General features: G+C 29.4%; 2 protein-coding genes and 1 long non-coding RNA gene across 51 annotated transcripts in view; 1 reads left to right on the forward strand and 2 right to left on the reverse strand.

Moving 5' to 3' along the window:
- The window catches only part of LOC139810479 (uncharacterized), a 139,867-nt gene that overhangs the window by 64,010 nt on the left and 60,693 nt on the right, over positions 1-15,164 (forward strand). Inside the window, exon 1 of one of the 47 annotated variants that reach the window (XR_011731380.1) lies at positions 2,264-2,400. The exons of 45 other annotated variants lie outside the window; for them this stretch is intronic. This is a non-coding gene — a long non-coding RNA (uncharacterized lncRNA). Of the gene's footprint in view, positions 1-2,263; positions 2,401-7,660; positions 8,034-15,164 lie in introns of those variants that run through there. One more of the 47 variants, XR_011731382.1, reaches the window with a different exon arrangement.
- The window catches only part of LOC139810478 (uncharacterized), a 352,879-nt gene continuing 340,114 nt past the window's right edge, over positions 2,400-15,164 (reverse strand). The window contains exons 4-13 of the mRNA XM_071774073.1: positions 7,101-7,220; positions 6,888-7,005; positions 6,472-6,733; positions 6,289-6,405; positions 5,740-5,830; positions 5,524-5,669; positions 5,168-5,294; positions 4,302-5,089; positions 3,458-3,614; positions 2,400-3,264 (exon numbers count right to left, since the gene is read on the reverse strand). Of these exons, the coding sequence (XP_071630174.1) occupies positions 5,033-5,089; positions 5,168-5,294; positions 5,524-5,669; positions 5,740-5,830; positions 6,289-6,405; positions 6,472-6,733; positions 6,888-7,005; positions 7,101-7,220 (1,038 nt within the window). The 3' untranslated portion in view covers positions 2,400-3,264; positions 3,458-3,614; positions 4,302-5,032. The remainder of the gene's footprint in view (positions 3,265-3,457; positions 3,615-4,301; positions 5,090-5,167; positions 5,295-5,523; positions 5,670-5,739; positions 5,831-6,288; positions 6,406-6,471; positions 6,734-6,887; positions 7,006-7,100; positions 7,221-15,164) is intronic.
- LOC139810468 (uncharacterized) lies at positions 11,094-14,980 on the reverse strand. Of its 3 annotated transcripts, none has more exons than XM_071774056.1 (9): positions 13,630-14,974; positions 13,403-13,522; positions 13,174-13,291; positions 12,780-13,041; positions 12,589-12,705; positions 12,355-12,445; positions 12,092-12,237; positions 11,430-11,562; positions 11,094-11,230 (listed from the first exon to the last, which is right to left on the reverse strand). In XM_071774056.1, the coding sequence occupies exons 1-9, from the start codon at positions 13,771-13,773 to the stop codon at positions 11,174-11,176; spliced, it is 1,188 nt and encodes a 395-aa protein (XP_071630157.1). In that variant the 5' UTR covers positions 13,774-14,974; the 3' UTR covers positions 11,094-11,173. The 3 variants fall into 3 exon arrangements, with proteins under 3 accessions (XP_071630157.1, XP_071630159.1, XP_071630158.1); XM_071774057.1 differs by having other exon boundaries at positions 11,209-11,347; positions 13,630-14,980; XM_071774058.1 differs by lacking the exon at positions 13,403-13,522 and having other exon boundaries at positions 13,630-14,976.

Below are 15,164 nucleotides of genomic sequence, written 5' to 3' on the forward strand. Positions count from 1 at the left end.
CGAGTGCGGTAACCGCACCCGGAAATTTTCATCTTTACACACGGCTTACACTCCCTATTTTATGTTGCAAGTGCCTGGAAAGTGGTCTATCACGCACGCGTAGCGTGCGTAATGGGGCACTTTCCATGCACGTGTTGCATAAAAGTAATTATAAAGACAAGTATTTTTTTTTAAAAAGAATATTATAATTACAAGAAAGTTACTGTAAAAAGAAATGTGTTACTATAATAAAATAGTTGCTATATAAAGAAATCTGATATACTAACTCCATAGCTCTACGGTGTGCAACTACGGCGTGCATTATCCTTTTGTAAATTGCATATTCCTTCTCGGGATTTGGTATGTGGAATACGCTATTCTCAATGGAATACTCTATTCGATGGCTGCAATATTTTCAAGATTAATTCATGATTAAATCAAATTAAGTCAATACATAGTACATATTGATCGCTACCTGGCAATTTTAAACATCCCGAAAGAATGACAGCAAAATACTAACATTTGTGACGCCGTCGCGAATACAATTAACGCACATATCGCAATGATCACGATTTCATGAAATGCTTTAGTCAAGAAGTATTTATCCTGAGAAACAAAGTATTTCGCTGCAACAAGAAGTTTACGTGGTCGTGGTTCGTCCAACGGCAAAACAACGTCAAGAATATTCGGAAGAAATTGGACGATGGCTATAACAATTACTACAAAATCGGCGAATACTGTAAGACATGTAAAACAAAAAACCTTTATAAATTTACATGCAATGACTATAATTGTAATTATTTTATATAATTATTATTTTGTGCATTTTTTCATGCACAGTATTTATTTCGTGAACAGTACTTTATTTCCATAAGCGAAAGGTATTTTATATTTAGAACTAGTAAAGAGAGTAAATCTATATATTTTTTAAATATTTATAAAGCTACGCTTGCTGGAGAATAATCTTAACAGAATATGCATTTTAATTTCACATTAAAAAGCAATCGGTATGTAGAAAATCTTTTTTTTTATGTTACAGAATAATAAATAATTAAATATATCTAGTAGTAGGCATTTTAAAAATATTATTTATATATAAAAATGTATATATACATTTTTAATTTCAGAATACTATTTTTATAGTAAATTATAGATAGATATATAGAACTAAGATTAACAAAACAATTTTCTTACGGAACAGAACAATAGCAGAAATTCGACTACAATGAGCGTATTCCAGTATAATCTTGATTTCTAATTTATTTCGTATTATCTTCCAGTCCTCTCGGATGAGATAGTGCAAATTTTGTATCTGTCATTTAAATATTTATTAGTTTAATTAACATTTGTTCAATGTAACTTCGCGAGTGAAACTTCTAATTGTTGTTTGTGCAAATCGATTTAGAACTTACAGATTTTGCCTTCAAGATAAACATGCAGTACTTTATTGTAATTAGTATAAAGGGGCAAACAGCCGACATAATTTTAATGAAGAGAGTCATATTATATCTCATTGTAACAAAAACTGATAACTAGAAGCAATAAATATAATGATCGCAACAGATTATAATAAAAATGTTTTATTACGCTGTAAAACGAATAAACATTTTTAACGTTAACTTTATTTATTATAATAGTTCTAATACATTTTACTTAAAATAATAATAATTTAAAAATTATTATAATTAAAGATTAATTAATGTAAATAATTTTTGAAAAGTATTTAACTTTTTAAAAATGTAAGTCACATATTGTTTTTGATGATAATATAAACATTATAAACAAATGAACTGTTACCTGCATCCCAATATACGTGATGGTTAAAGTAGTAATTAACAACTGCTGCATTAATGCAAATCGTGATTTATTATAAGGCCAAATACCTAATATTTTTAAAAAAGGTTTATTGATTGTATAATAGTGCTCTTCGATTAGATGCATAATGCACTAAAGACAAACTGAGACTGAACAGCGTAGTTTCGAAGCGCGTATTAAGTCCATATATTGTTTACATCGATCTCTCATCCCTTTTCTTTTAAATTATCCGAGAAACGAATAATAGAGTGTATATTCTTGATGAATATTTAATACTTATCAAAATGTGCTTGCGATATACAATGGAATTATTTCGTAAAGAAAATTGTGTATAAAGAAAGCTATCTTTTCTGAAATATTATGAGAAATAAGAAATAGGAAAATAACGTAAATTATTCAAATTGCTATATGAAACCGCCTTTACTGCGAGATAATATTGTTCTATTTTCCTTATTTCTAAAGCACATGCGCAGTGGCAAGTACATTCTACGATGTATTGAACGGCTTATCAGTCTCTTCTGAACCACCGAAACTTACGCTGCAGATCAAGTATAGTTACGAAATGATGAATTCGCTTTAAAGTTCGACAAGTTTAACATCTTGCACGTTTGTATCATTTCAATTAAATATACACTCCAAGCCATTTTCGCGATATAATTAATCATTTCGAATAAGATAAATATAGAAAAGAAATACAATACGGTTAATGACAGAAATGTTGAATTATATGTCTTACAATTAGTCAATTGCATGTATGTCTAGTCGATTGCGTATTATGATAATTGCTATGTATTTTCTGAGCAACACAGTTTTCAAAAAAAATAACTTTAAATTATTGTTTAATAACCAATTCATGATTGAACTATATTGTTTCGATGTTTCATGTTAGTTATTTACGACGTAAATTTTATGATAAACAAAATATTCAGACTTATATGTATATTCGACTTATACATCTATTACTAAATTTGATTAGACAATATGCTTTATGCAACACGTGCATGGAAAGTGCCCCATTACGCACGCTACGCGTGCGTGATAGACCACTTTCCAGGCACTTGCCACATAAAATAGGGAGTGTAAGTCGTGTGTAAAGATGAAAATTCCCGGGTGCGGTTACCGCACTCGCTTCGACTCGTGCGTAAACTCCGCACCCAGGAATTTTCATCTTACGACACTTGTTACACAAATAACTATTCTTTTCTAGAGTATGTATTAATATTCTATGTATTAATATTCTATGTATAATAATCTATGTATTAATATTTTGAATGTATTAACATTGAAGGATTAAGAACGAACTTTAGCACGTAATATATTTAACTTTCCGATCAATGTATTCTATACATTGTAATTAATTTATTTTCTTTATTAATTTGGTAAGATATGTTTAAACAAGTTTTCTCTCTCAATTATTATTATCGCATTGGAATAAATCACTGTGAAGTAAGATACTGCCGTATTCACAAACTGAAAAGTAAATATTACTGTGCACATTACATGAACATTAAAATTCAATTCTTTTTGCTATCGTAAAATAAATTTTACCGTAGCGAATATTTCCAAGGTTGCAACGTATATTTTATCACATACAAGAGCAACAATTATTGTTCATCTTCGCATTATAAATAATAAATTTTGTATATGCAAAGGTGCTACGTACCATAGTTCATAATTAAAATTTTTTCATCAATAAGAAAGTATAACGTTATACTCATTCAGAAAAAATTGATATTTAAAGAGCTGATGCCAACTACGAGCAAACTAGCGAGTAATATCGTGAATCGTATATGTAAGTAAAAATCACAAAGTCAGGAAACCTTTAAAGAGAAGCTGAATATTAAAATTGCTAAAACTAATACATACACATTATTATTATTAATAATACAAGATAACACATTCATTTACGATAACTATTAACACATTCATTAACGATAACTATTATACTATTATATAAATCTGTTCTATTCACATATTAATATTCAATTATAACTGCCTGATTCTATGTACAACATTATGTAAAACATCATTTCATATCGATGTGTGATGTTAAACATACAGCAAATGTTTAATATATTGTTAACTCTTGAATATACTTGATTTTAATCAATTCAACATTTAAATTGTGCTAAATGCGATTTTATATATCGATGAGATGATATATCGGTAAAATTCATTTAATATTAAATATGCGAAATAGTTTCAGAATCAGCCAGTTACTTTTAATGGATAAAAACTCACTCTCTAAAAATAGGATACTATGAAAGATATTTACAGAAGTATTATAATAAAAATATAAAGATACTGTCGGCTCTTTGATGCCTATATAGCAACCGTGCAATGCGATCTTTTGATAAAGAAGATATTTTGTTTTAGGATTAGGACCATTAATATATTTTTCACGATCAAATTTTCGACAACTATATAAATCTACTTATTAAGTATATTTTAATTAGAATAAAATTCAACAATAAAAGCTTAAGAAAAACAAGCGCATTTAACATTACCTTGCGATTTGAAACAATGCACATGCGTGCATGATATACATTATACATGTCGTATGATGCAGTCGCTCCTACGTATACCGGTTAGTAACTCATCGTGTAATATTAAATAGTAAATACATATATCTTTCCTGGTTAACAAAATATTCCGTGAATAGAAGATGAAACAGCTGTGATTCGTTTAATGATATAACATTAAAAACCTAACCAGCGAGAAAAATTCAAATACGAGTACAAGAGAATCTGATTAAATAGCAATACTGAGGAATATTAAATTTAATTTGATTCAAATCAAGGAAATTATTTCGAAAAGATTGCTCAAGATGCATTATGGTAACTCATATTCTTACCTATATATCACAGTTATTGCGATCAGTCTCATAAGCATATTTTTGTATAATGTCAATTTTCAATTTATCTTTCAATGAATTCCAATAAACCATTTGTAAAATAAACTTTAATGTTTTATTATTTACACAATGATAAACAAGGAATTGAGGCTTTTACATTTATAATATAAATATGTATATCTATTCTAATTATGTTGATAGAACTATAATTAGAAAGCTTGTTCTTTAATTCTTTAAAGGATATTTATTTATTAGCGTAAAGTATATTAGAAATGAAAGATATTTTTTTCTTTTAATACACAATATTCAACATAAATTTACATTGTATTTATATTGTATTTAATAAAGATCTGCTGTCAATTCCTTAATAATAAATTTTTTGCTTTATTTTTGTTGCGCAGAATAAATCAATGTAAAGTAGGATACTGCCGCATTTATGAGCTAAAAAGGCATATTATTATGCATAAATAAACATTAAAGTTCGAGTTTTTTTTATTGTTAAAGAAGCCTTAGCTTTACCGTAGCGAAACCTTCTAAGGATACAACAAATATGCCTCCACATGTGATGTTTATTGTTTTCTTTTGCATTATAAACAATAATAGTTTTTGCGTACGCAACGGTGCTGTGTACCATACTCCAGTGTAACTGTAATTTTTTAAACATTGAAAATAAAATTAAGTGCAAAGTAGTAAAAAGTTAACGACAATTTTACGATATTAATTAACGCTAAATTATCTGCGTATTTGGAAATGTCGGAAGAATGTATGTATAGTAACAATTCTAAAGAATAAATGTATTTAGATATATGCATATATGGATATATAACTTGTAATAAATACCAATCGAAAAGTACTGCAAAAAAAACAATACTCACGTTGCTTTGAACAGCTTTAGACCATGATTTAATAATTGTTGCCCACCATAATTAGCAACAAACATATAATTCAAATGTAGGAGTATCAATACAGCGAACATAGATGCCTGACTAGTATTTTTTGTTAATGTTATTAATTGAAGGAACTACGATGTGTAACATATTATGTAAAAATGTGGTCCGCAATTAACTAAAGTAGGAAACGATATTACTTACTTCATAGAGAATGAAACTTAAAGAACTGACGCCAAGCACGATTAGGAGAGAGAATAATGTCGCAAAACTGGATGTCAAAAGTTCAGCAAATCTTTAACGAAGTTTATATATTGGAATTATTGCATGACAAATATAAAGTAAACATATATATTCACTTCAAAATATATATTTGGTTATAATAACTATTAAAAACACAATATATATATAACATATTATATTTTAATCATATGTCGTTTAATGTTAACGATAGCTGTCTACGTTTCTACATTTTACAGAGATATGTTTATAGATTTGAATGTGTTATTAAAATAAATAGCAAGTATTTCAGATTTATTTTATACGGAATTTTTAAATATATTTGATTTTACGTTTTAAATAATTTGAGCTTTGAATTATACGTTTAATACAAGGATACATCGATAATAGGTTTAGTCTTAAATGTGCGATTTTAAAAACAATAATCTCGCAATCGATTAACTAGTACAAGAAATGTATAAAAAATAGACTGCTTAATAGAAAGTCTTGTAACAAAAATATAAAAATACTGACTTGCTGGCCCTTTGATGCATAACAATCGCATGCACAATCCTCCGGTAAATGAAATATTCTCTTCTAGGACCAGGGATCATTAATGTATTCTTCTCGATCGCACTTTCTATTCGGCAACTGTATAAACTTATCTGAGTATATTTCAAATAAAACAAGTGCTCAAGTAAATGCGTTTCACATTACCTTGCGATTTTAAATAATGCACATGCATGCAGGATACATATTACAATTATCGCACTGGTACTACACAGTGCGGTCGTTCCTATAATGTAGGCTAATGTCTCATGTAACAGCATAGCGTAAAAATATTTTTCCTGATCGACAAAGTATTCCGTGACCACGAGAAGATGATAAGGCCGTGATTCATTTAACGGCAAAACAACATCAAGAATTATCGGCAGAAATTGGAATATTGCGCAACATAGTAAGCCAAAATAGCAATATACTGAGAAATAATAAATCTAATTTGAGTTAAATTACGCAAATTATTTCGAAAAATTGTCCAAAATGTATTTTTTGTCTTATCAGTAAAAAAGATTATTAGGAGAAATAATATTACGTGTATTATACCACAAAATCATGGCAATTCATATTCTTACCTATTATAACTATTGTGAATAGCCTAGCGTTGTAAGCATATTTTTCTATAATATTAATTTCAAACTTATCTTCCAACGAATTCCAATCGTCTTGGATTTGGTCCAATAGTTGCTTCAACTGTTTATTCCATATTTTTTCTTAACAATGGTTAGAATGCAATTTACTCTACAAAATATTATAATAAAACGATCGACTTGTTTTCTTAAACTTACGTCATTGGCCTGAATGATAAAAAGGCAATATTTTATCGTGTCGATAAGATTAGGAAGGACGAATGAGAGAGTGTCAAAGAGAAGATTCGTATTGTACTGCTTTGTAATAAATGTCAGTAACTAAAAATAACATTTAGAATATGCGTTGGTTATAAAATGTTTCTACGTACCATCAAAATATATTTCACACATAAAATGCACCTTATCTTACGATAAAAGACGATATAAGTTTATTTAAAATAAAAAAAGTTATAAAAATAATTGTTATATTATTAATAAATGATTGCTTTATTATATAAAAACATATAAAAAATAATTAATAATAAAGAGCGATAAAAAAATATTATTAATTTACGCATTTAAGAAATGCCGGTATTTAATCGCCTCTACAAAAATCATATAAACGTAGTTCGATATACCTGAGCAAATATAAATGTCACAAGAATACTGAGAAACAATACTTTCTGTAGATGTGAGAGATATGACTGTTGATAGGGCCATAAGCCTATTGTCTTAAGAATTATTCGATTGATTTTGTAATAGCGTTCAATCGCGTGCATTTTACACGGGAATTGTAACGCAACTGTGGAATAAACTTTAGACTGTCGGTTTATTTCTCACGAAAGCTTCTGCGAATTTTTAACGATCGATACCCCTCGCGCGAGGTGAGCAATCGCAAAAACGGTTATATTCTTCTACTAATAGTGGAATAATAAATTCATGTTATAGACGAAAGCGAATTAGTCTGAATTACCCAATTTTGTAATCGAAAGTAATATTTCTTTTAATACATAGGGTAAAGAATATTTTTGCGCAAACGCAGTCATGACTTCTTTTTCTTAGCAATGAAAAAAGTTTTAGTTTCTTTCGATGCTCTATAGGATGCGTTTCTCGCTTTGCATCAAGTGTAGTGCGATCACATATAATATGGAGGTATTCACATTAACTATTGTGCATTAACTTTATGCATGTAGTATCTAATATGTATCTCTATACATACCTATTATGATTGCCGCTTATTTCTTTATTATATATTTACAAAATTGTAGTTAAAATACTAATATGAAAATTTTCATACAGTAATAAGAATGTTTATTTATAAGTGAGATTTAAACCTAATTAACCGTCAACAAACAAGTGAATAGAAAATGTTGCAATATTTTACAGTCGGGCTGGATCTTTTGTGACTTATAACATTTTTTACGTCAATTTCTGCTTAGTAAAAGGCGTGTTTGTTCTAAGCAGAAATTGTACAAAAATTTACGAGAAAAATATTATTGACATAAAAAATCCAGCCCGATCGTATATTTTGGTACATTTCCTATTTACTTGAATGTTTATTAGGTTTATTTATTAAAATAATTATTTCTTTAAGACTTTAATACCTATATACAGAAAAGTATGCAACGTTTGTATTTGATTTAAAAATAATTTAATGCAGAGAAATTTAATGCAACATATTATACATATGCAAAGAATAAATTTAAATTTCCTCAATTATTTTTAAGATAGGCATATCAATCGTTGATACAAAAACATGAAATTCTGATGTACATATTCTTTAAAGAAAAATGACTCCTTTTTTACGCAATTTTATATACACATTCATGCTTTACTCACCGCAGAAATCGCATCAATCACCCCGATAGTAACTTTGTGTACTTACCTGAAAATAAAGAAACAATATATTAATTATGGTTAACAATAACTTAACAATTATGACTATTTCATAAAACTATTACGGAGTGCTCGTAAAAATATAATTATTATATGTATTCATAATTATATATAAATATATAAATATATCTATATATTAATAATGTTTCAAATTTTCTCTTACACATGAAATATAAAATTGTCGTTAACGTTCTGTATTATTATATCATAAATTTTAACATTTTTCATATTGAGTTTTATTCGAAATGTTATAACTTATAAATATATACAAAAAACAAATTATTTGATGACTAACGTGAGAAAATTATTGAAGTGAAAAAAGATATTGTGCGACATTAATGAATATTCTTATTTTCTTTTGTAGTCTTTCCATTTTTCATATGCAAACTAATAAAGACGTAAATTATTTTAATTGCTTGGTCTATATAAAAAAGGGTATATAAAAAATGTCCTTTGTAATGCGTGATGATGTTCGTTATTATGTATTATGTTTATTGTTCCTGCAATGGATGAGAATTCATCTCATTTCCTCATAATTCTTCAGTACTCCAATCAATTCCTTATAAACAGAGGCATATACACGGAACGAAGATTGGAAGATCTCGAACTCGGGATATGATGTTCTTTATTAATATTGTTATTTTACAGTCTCCAAATTATAATATAAAGTATGAGAGGGATGCCGCATAGCACAGGGTGGGAGCATTGGTCTCATAGTTGATGGGTGTCAGGTTTGATTTCTCATCTCACATATGGATTTTTCAAATTCGTAATTTGCATAAACTGAGAATAGGGAGGCCCTGACAGAAATCTTCCTAGTTAGGGATTGTGTTAGCTGACAACTACATCATGTGAAACACTTATTGTTACGAATGTTCATGAGGATAAGCCGAATCTTTAGGACAGGCCAAGATTTATTCAGGGTTATGAAGTCAATATTAATTTCGATTGGTATTGATTGTCTTTAAGAAAAAATATGCTTCTGCTTCTATTCTTTTTATTTTTTATAATTTAAATTATATTATCACTGCAAAGTTTTTTTTTTCAAGTAAAGTAGCATTATTAATATTACCAGTTGCAAAATTGACTATTATATAAACATTCGTGCGTCACTATAATTAATTTTTATTTTGTAGAATAAATTACTGTGAAATACGGTATCGATGTTATTGTACTCGTAAACTAGAAAACATAAAATATATAATAATATTAATAATAAAATTTAGTACAATATGAATTAAGTGCGTAATTAATTATGATATGCACGTTATCATTGTGAAGCTGTTATATAAAAATTAAATAAAGCAAATAGCGTTATGCAGAATGTACCGTAACATGTGGGACTTCAGTGGACAGGAGACACAAAAAAAATGAAAAAAGTTCCTATAAAAATGTGTCAAAATATTTAACCTTATTTTCGAGTTATAGTCATGTTTGTATTCCATTATAATGTGGAGCTGCTTAACGTTATAAGAAGTGCTTAAAATGACCACCTTCAGCCTGAATGCAAGCCTATACGGTCGTCGTGTCGTAGAATGCCTCACTCTTTCAAAAATACCCAGGTGTTTGTCGGATTCGTTGGCAGCCTTCTTGTATACGTTGACGAAGCCATTTCAATGCTGATAATGCGGGTGTTGAATAAACAATTATTTTCAAGGCTCCACAAATAAAAATCTAATGGATTTAAATCTGGAGAACACGCAGATGGATCATAGTTTTTTGTGTGCAGTCGTGTCAGCGTCGTTCATCGTTCGCTATACGTGACTCCACTTCTCGCTCTCGCTATCATGCTCGCTATGATGCTCACTGTTGCTAAGAGATTTAATAACTATAAGACATTTTACATGCCTACCGAGTCCGGTCTATCGCTTCTCATGCGCTCATTCGCTTAGACGTTTTAATTGTCTATAATAAATATTAGTATATATTGCGGATTTTGCAAGATGGTACATGACTTTTTTTCAGTTTGACCCAATCTACCTTCACGTTTCGGTTGATTAGTGACTTATCTGACACCCTGTATACATACTATATTTTTTATATATCAAAGAAATTAAGTTTAATTATTTTCGATAAACTATATGTTAACAAGATACGTTTTAATAAATTTTATTTGTTGATTCTGTGTTCTCTTAAATAAATGACATTATTGCTTATTTCCGTTTGCATGTATTATATGTCAAGTGCTAGAAGTCAAAATTATTTTTGCTATGTTAATGCCGCTAATGGTACCGCATGTATTTATATTTTATATAATAATATGATGTGTATGTTTTGTTTGAGTAAATATTTACTTAAGCAATAATTACGTACCTATAAATCCTTAATTATCTTTTGTAATATGTGCAAATACCACTACATTAAAATTTCTGTAACTAATTAAAATTTTTTACATACTATTTCGCCGACACAGTATATATTGCAGTAAAGTATGATATTGATGTAGTTGCAAGCTAGAAAAATATTTTAATGTTTATGTCGTTAGCAATAATTAAGTTTCATTGTTACATATAATGTTACACAACATTATTATTTTTTAAAATATGCATTAAATGCAATGAATCAATTTTCTATAAAAAGAAAAAAAGATAAGATAAATCCTTTTCCTAGAAAATTAGTTTACTTTTCACTACAAAAAGAAGTATTTATTACCGTAGAAAATCCCTCTAGAGATGATATATAAATACCACCAATTATTAGGGTGTGCGTCTTCAAAGAATTTTGCATCACAAATAAAAGCAATTTTTGTATTGATAACGGGGCTAAATACCACATCGTATTGTACCTAAAAATTTACAAAGATGTTAGATTTAGCGTTATTTTTGTTTATGTTCACGTATTTCAATATCATATAAATACTTCTACTTTTTATTTATTTTGAATTTATTTTGAAAATATAACAAATTTACAATTATGTAAAGATTTTAATCCAAAATAATTTGTTATCAAATATTTATGTAAATATTATTCTAGAGTAACAATATTTCTTTAAACACTTAATCTAACATAAAAAAAAATAAATTATTTAACACATTCAATGTCTACGCACTAAGATAAAAATGGAATTTAGGCCGATCTCTATATTCTTGTAACTCGGCATAATGGATCCATTACAATAGCTACCAAATAGGGAATACTGTTCTCTCTTCTTATAATTTAATTTTTTAATTTATTATTGATTATATTATTTTTGGAAGATATAATAGTTTAAAAGTCGATAAAAAATATCACATGTGGGATATTGAATTTGTTGAAGGAATCCATTTGTTTCGTTCGTTCATCATTAGATTTGAATCTTTATATGATGTACTTACGCGGCATTAAATATTTCTGAACTATGATCGGTAAGTGATTGTCCAACAAAATTAGGTACAAATATCATCATAAAGTGGCCTGTTACCATACCGATGCATATTATTATTTCGGAAATCTCATTTAACGCTGTTAATGCATTGAGTAGCTATAAAAATATATTATACATTAATATTCATATTTCACTTTATAATGCACGAATTCATAACTATGGAAATTAAATTAAATGTAACATGCAAAATACATATACATGTGCGTTACTTACTCGAAAAAGATTGCAACTTAAAGACATTACACTGATCATCAATATAGCGAAATACCATTTGTTCATAATATTCATAAGAAATGTAGAAAACCTTCAAAAGCAAAGAAAAATCCAATTCATTAGTTTCGAATCAAACATATCATAAGGGTACAAAGAATGTGCTTTTTTATAATTAAGATTAAAGTGTGTTATGTATAGACGGTAATTGAAGGAGCAAATTAAATAAAGACTAACTGCATAGATTTTCTATGAATATGAACAGCACGACTAATCTTCTTATACATCACATGCGCTTTCCGACAAGCAGGAATTTGAAGCGTATGTTTAGTCACTGTATTTTCAATTAAATTACTGCAAACAATTTATATATAATCAACAATTCAAAATAGATTATTTTTTAGCAAACGTAAGAGACACGCACTCACCTAGCAATTTTGCAAGTTGCGCAACAATGCCTCAAGAATGCCATCGACAATGATCCCGTCGCAAGTATCGAAAACATTCCAATTATTATTGTCATGACTTCATATATTAAATAAATATAAAAATATTGTTGCTCGTCAATAAAAAATTCAAAGTTTATCTTTATTTTACGTGGCCGAGATTCATTCATCGGTGCGATAGCATCAAAGATAACCGGTATTAATTCGATAATTATAACACAAAATATAGCAAAGGCGACGAGAACTGGAAACGTTAAAAATGATAAAAAATAGCATATCCCCTTATTTAATTTATCACAAGTATTTATTTTCAATCTCAAATATAGAGGTATAGTGTTGAAAATTATACGTATAATTTGTTTTATAATTTACTTACAACTCAGAAATAATGAAAAAAGACGACTCTCAAAAGCATACTTCTCCAGTATTCTAATTTCATTATTATCCTCGACTGTATTCCAGTCCAATTTAACTTGTTCGAACAAATATTTCACCTGTCGTTCAAATAATTATTGCTTCCCAAATTTCTCTTACTCTCGAGAATTAAAATTCTCGGATAAAGGGACACTCCGCCATAAAAATAAAATTGCAAGTAATATACTTACTTCTTTAGAATTAAAATAATAGGAATTATAATTTACAATATATAACATGGTAATAAAAATATATGAAAATTCTTTAAAGACAAATTCCAAGTTGCACGTCGTCGTTAAAAAAGTCGTAAACTGCAACGCATAAGTATAAGTATAATGACAGAGTATACCGAAACTATTTAATAAAGAGTCACCCCAAAAAAGCGCCACGTGTAAGAAGAAAATGATCGAGACATTACCTGAAACAAAAGAATTAAACAATATGCGCCAAGGAAGAACGCTGTTTGCACTTGCATAACGATCGACGTTTGATAAGGCCACAAACCAATCGCTGTCAACATAACCCGATAAATATTGTAATAACGTTCGCCAGAAAAGCCCATCTTGAGTAATGAACGATACACACACGTTTGCGGATGAAAATATCGTGGATAATACTGTATTCTGAATATTTATTTATTTTCCGCAAAATTTTCTTCGCACGCGATAAAACGTGGATAGGAAGACGAAGGTAATTTAGTAATTTTCTATAATTGACACAATTACGCAGTGAAAACGGAAAGTGCTGTAATTCCGTCAACTACGTGAAATAATGATATATTACATTAAAAATGGCTATATTCTTGCGGCAATTGTTGATATTAGAAAAAAATATAGATATATCCCGTTTCGTTCTCATGGTTCAGACCGGCGCAGTACGGCGTATCTCGGCGAGAGCGTAGTTCACATCAGTGCGACATTCTCCAGCGGACGAACGAGTTCTCTAAAGTTTCGAAACGATTAAGAATATCTTTCGGTGTAAAATATTTATATCTGGCTTTTCGATAACAATCTCCTCTTTTGAGTGACGTATTACACGCATTATATGCATATATTTTATTGACTTCTTGCAAGTATAATTGATTATTTTGCATGTTATAAAAAGATTTAATAAAATATATTTGAGCGACCCAACTGGCCAAAATTTCTCCTTTATAATATCTTACAACGTTTCGGTCAACATCTGGCCCTTTTCAAGTGAGGAATATAACAATAATTATTGCCAGCACTCCACGCATATACATCCTATGTCGCTTAATATAGTTCCCAAAATACATCATGCTTCATAAAGAAGTTTTATGCGTCGACAAAAGCAGAAGTAAAAGATACAATTAGTCAAGAGATAGATGAAACCGAACATCTTGTCAAATGCGTCCGAACGTTACAACAGTCAAAGTCACAATGTGGGAGAATCAATACAATACAGGAGAATCCGGAGAATGACATGTCGAAGGATCATTCGGTATCGGATTATCGTGAAAGTGCGCAACGTGTCTCGTCGCAGTCATCTAGCGACGACAATTCGGGTACTAGTGGCGTCATTATACTCGAGGAAGGTCTGGCCGATGATGATTCCTGGGTGGAAGAAGTATCGCATAATGAAGACGAGCCGGGCGCGACCACTACCACGGAAGAAAGTTCCGAAGATAAAGCTAATAACTTCGGCGATCGTGAAGAAGAGCTCAGAGGATATCGCAGGCAGGCGATCGACTTCACCTCTTGACTAATTGTATCTTTTACTTCTGCTTTTGTCGACGCATAAAACTTCTTTATGAAGCATGATGTATTTTGGGAACTATATTAAGCGACATAGGATGTATATGCGTGGAGTGCTGGCAATAATTATTGTTATATTCCTCACTTGTGAAAAGGGCCAGATGTTGGCCGAAACGTTGTGAGATATTATAAAGGAGAAATTTTGGCCAGTTGGGTCGCTCAAATATATTTCATTATT

Source organism: Temnothorax longispinosus, chromosome 3 (genome assembly GCF_030848805.1).
Source record: "Temnothorax longispinosus isolate EJ_2023e chromosome 3, Tlon_JGU_v1, whole genome shotgun sequence".
Lineage (NCBI taxonomy): Eukaryota > Metazoa > Arthropoda > Insecta > Hymenoptera > Formicidae > Temnothorax > Temnothorax longispinosus.

Coding starts and splice junctions, on each gene's coding strand:
- LOC139810468 (XM_071774056.1), bottom strand. CDS start 13,773: ATGGGCTTTTCTGGCGAACGTTATTACAATATTTATCGGGTTATGTTG. Junction 13,523..13,629: donor GTTTAATTCTTTTGTTTCAG/GTAATGTCTCGA, acceptor TATGCGTTGCAG/TTTACGACTTTTTTAACGAC. Junction 13,042..13,173: donor TTTTTCATTATTTCTGAGTT/GTAAGTAAATTA, acceptor TAACGTTTCCAG/TTCTCGTCGCCTTTGCTATA.